Genomic DNA, 3,604 nt, shown 5'->3' on the forward strand with positions numbered 1-3,604 from the left:
GAGAGAGAGAGAGAGAGAGAGAGAGAGAGAGAGAGAGAGAGAGAGAGAGAGAGAGAGAGAGAGAGAGAGAGAGAGAGAGAGAGAGAGAGAGAGAGAGAGAGAGTGTGTGTGTGTGTGTGTGTGAGAGAGAGAGAGAGAGAGAGAGAGAGAGAGAGAGAGAGAGAGAGAGAGAGAGAGAGAGAGAGAGAGAGAGAGAAGTGTGTGTGTGTGTGTGTGAGAGAGAGAGAGAGAGAGAGAGAGAGAGAGAGAGAGAGAGAGAGAGAGAGAGAGAGAGAGAGAGAGAGAGAGAGAGAGGGGCAGGAGCCTCTGCGTAGCAGTCAACGGAAGCACCTCGACCAGCTTCCCGGTGGAGGCCTCCGTTCCACAGGGGTCCGTCCTTGGACCTATTCTGTGGAACATATACTTTAACGACCTCCTGCAAACCATCCCGGCAGCAAGCGCTTACGCCGACGACTGCACCCTCTCCAGACCATACAAGAGGGAGGAAGCCCAGGACGTGATAGAGTCCGTCAACAGACAGTTGGCAGACATAATGGCCTGGGGAAAGAGGTGGCAAGTCAGGTTTGCCCCTGACAAAACCCAGGCCATGGTAATATCACGTTCTCGGGAGGACGCGAGGCAACTCCACGGCAGACTGAGATTCGGGAATGACACCATCCCTCTGCAGTCCAGCGTCGACATCCTGGGCGTGGAGGTGGACTCCCAGCTGCGGTTTGACCGTCACCTTGAAAGGGTGGCGCAAAAAGCCTCCCAGAAGGTGAACCTCCTGCGCCGCATGAAGAACCTCCTCGATGCTGAAGGCCTGAACACCCTCTATAAGGCACAAGTCCGTCCAGTGATGGAGTATGCACCGCTCACCTGGATGGCTAGCGCCCGCTGCCACCTCAACCTGCTAGACAAGGTGCAGAGGAGGGCTGAACGCCTCATCAACGGCATCCAGCACCACCGACCGAGCCAGTGGGAGACACAGCGACAACAACAACAACAACAACACCCACACGAAGGAAGGGCAAGACCAGCCACGAACCAGCTGAATAGCCTGGAGCACCGTCGCCGCGTCGCTGCCCTGACGGTGCTACACAAGGCACAAGTGGGCCTAGTGCCCCACCTGACGGACCTGAGGGCTACCTGGAGGAGGTCTGAGCGCAGCACGAGAACGGTGCTGAGCAACGCCTCCCTCCTGGAAGTGCCAATGGCCCGCTCCAGCACCCAACAACGTGCCTTCTCCATCGCAGCGGTGGTGTGGTGGAACAACCTCACTGCTGATGTGGATGTGACACAACTGTCCACTCAGCAGATGAAGGTTGCGTCCCACAGGTGGCTACTCCTACACCCACCGTAAATATGTATATATATAATTGTATAATATATTGTATAATAATTGTATAATATAATCGGCAGAAGCTTTTAAATAGCTCCCCAACGGTCGGGGGAACTTTAGCATAGACAAATAATACTGCCATGTACTAATGTACTGAACACGTTTAAATAAAAAAAAAAAAGAGAGAGAGAGAGAGAGAGAGAGAGAGAGAGAGAGAGAGAGAGAGAGAGAGAGAGAGAGAGAGAGAGAGAGAGTACGTGTTGGCGTAGTTGCTGAGTGCTGAAAATAACAAAATATTTTAGGCATTCATGAAGAAGTAGATTTTTGAGATCTCGAATTGAATGGCTACACAGACACGGGAGAGATGCGCGCTGCGTGTCTGTGAACTCTGGCTGTTGGCTGAAGCATTCTGTGGGTTGGCCTGACTTAGGACCAGAGGTCGGACAAATATTTAAAGGACACAAAACATTTTTTCACACAAAGCAGTGATTTTCGCAAAAACAAATCGCTGTTTCTGCTGGATATTTACATACCAAGTGTCCCAAACGCGACACTTTCAGCAGATCCCTGTTGGTACCTTCCTGGCGGCGGTGTTTCAGCGGTCTGCTTACTAATTATTGAGTTAGAAGATACAGGCGAGTGGTGTCGGGAGTGACTACTACTACTATTACTACTACTACTACTACTACTACATCTACTACAACGACTTTGTAAAAGCTCTCCCATAACATCTTGGCTCACCTTTCAACAGTGAGGTTGTATTTGGTGCTTGGAGGGCCGACGTAGAAGAAGCCGTACTTTGCGTACCGTTTTACGTCGTCCCAATCCGCCATGTCGATGCGCAGTTCCTGAAGGGCCGTCGATGTCAGTCCGTGCAGCAGGTCCAGGCCCAGCCAGAACTCGCCTTCGAGATGGCCGAAACCCAAGTCATATTCTCGCCAGGTCCGGTTAAAATCTTCCCGGACGGTGAGATTTGTGCGTCTCTGGAACACCGTCCAGCCCCCTCCGTCAGTCGTTTGGTCGCAGTACACTGCCGCGCGGCGCTGGGGCTGCCCAGGGAAGGGGTACACGTGGCGAAGGCCCTTGCCGCTATCCCCGCCGTCCAGCAGGTCCTTGCAGTGACGCGGTCGGTTGTCGTAGTGACGCACGACTTGACGCACCTCCTGCAGCAGCTCTCTCGCCTCCTGCATGGTCAGGCAAAGGGTTGGTCTATTACTGCGAGTAGGTCACCAACGGAAATAGAAAGTAACAGTCGCTAATGCCATTGTTTTATGTGTGATTTGGCTGCGTAGCTTACTGGGTTTGGGCATCATATTTGATGGGTCTACTTTACATTATTTGATTGGATTAAGTTACGTTACTTCGTCGTCAGGTCTCACTACTTGGTGGTGTATAGTTACATTACACGAAGGAAGCTGTATTTCTTTGGGGAATAAACCATTACCTGCACCAGCGGGTTCGGCGGCGTTGGGCGCTGCACGGAGGCGGGTGCGCAGCTGTCCAGGGCTTCGGCCACACACGCCTCGCTGAAGCCCGTGGCCACGAGGAGACTGGACACTACGGACTTACCGAGGAGCACGTTGCTCGTGTCGCCTTCTGCAGCAGGGGCGGGAGTGCTGGTTGGCTCCACCGCGGCCACGACCACGGCCATGACCGCGACGCTCAGCAACATCAGAAGTGTCATTACTTCTGATCTTCTGGCAAGTGAAGTATTTTCCCAAGACTCGTCTGACAGGCAGCAGGTCAAGATGCCTTGCAGAACTTCACGGATGAACTGCCCGGTTATTGCCAGTGTGCGTCGGCTTATAAAGCCTTGCCGCCCCCCCCCCCACACTCTTCTCGGGCCTAACAATGACGCACCCAGCGTGCAGTGTGTGTGTGTGTGTGTGTGTGTGTGTGTGTATCTTCGTTCATTACTATTATCTCTCTCTCTCTCTCTCTCTCTCTCTCTCTCTCTCTCTCTCTCTCTCTCTCTCTCTCTCTCTCTCTCTCTCTCTCTCGTGTCATTAGTTCACAGGGAATAAATATCTTTGATTAGTACGGTAATGAGTGAAGCCTGAGAGGAGGAGGAGGAGGAGGAGTCATCTGGCAGTTATGAAATGAAGAAGGTCGCAGAACTTGATGAGAGGCGAATGGAAAAGAAGAAGAAGAAGAAGGAAGAGTAGTGAGAGAGGATGGAAAGGAAGTGAAACAAAACTAACAACGAATTTTAATTGATGTTTCTATGTTGAGAAATCTCCTCCTCCTCCTCCTCCTCCTCTTCCTTCCCCTCTTCCTCCTCCT

General features: G+C 52.2%; 1 protein-coding gene across 1 annotated transcript; it reads right to left on the reverse strand.

Moving 5' to 3' along the window:
• Window positions 1–2,058: 2,058 nt before the first annotated feature.
• LOC126989152 (ficolin-2-like) lies at window positions 2,059–2,972 on the reverse strand. The gene is made up of 2 exons (XM_050847713.1): window positions 2,766–2,972; window positions 2,059–2,505 (listed from the first exon to the last, which is right to left on the reverse strand). The coding sequence occupies exons 1-2, from the start codon at window positions 2,970–2,972 to the stop codon at window positions 2,059–2,061; spliced, it is 654 nt and encodes a 217-aa protein (XP_050703670.1).
• Between the last annotated feature and the right edge of the window lie 632 nt (window positions 2,973–3,604).

Source organism: Eriocheir sinensis, unplaced genomic scaffold, assembly GCF_024679095.1.
Source record: "Eriocheir sinensis breed Jianghai 21 unplaced genomic scaffold, ASM2467909v1 Scaffold1076, whole genome shotgun sequence".
NCBI classification, from domain to species: Eukaryota; Metazoa; Arthropoda; class Malacostraca; order Decapoda; family Varunidae; genus Eriocheir; species Eriocheir sinensis.

Coding starts and splice junctions, on each gene's coding strand:
- LOC126989152 (XM_050847713.1), bottom strand. CDS start 2,972: ATGGCCGTGGTCGTGGCCGCGGTGGAGCCAACCAGCACTCCCGCCCCT. Junction 2,506..2,765: donor CGCCGAACCCGCTGGTGCAG/GTAATGGTTTAT, acceptor CTGACCATGCAG/GAGGCGAGAGAGCTGCTGCA.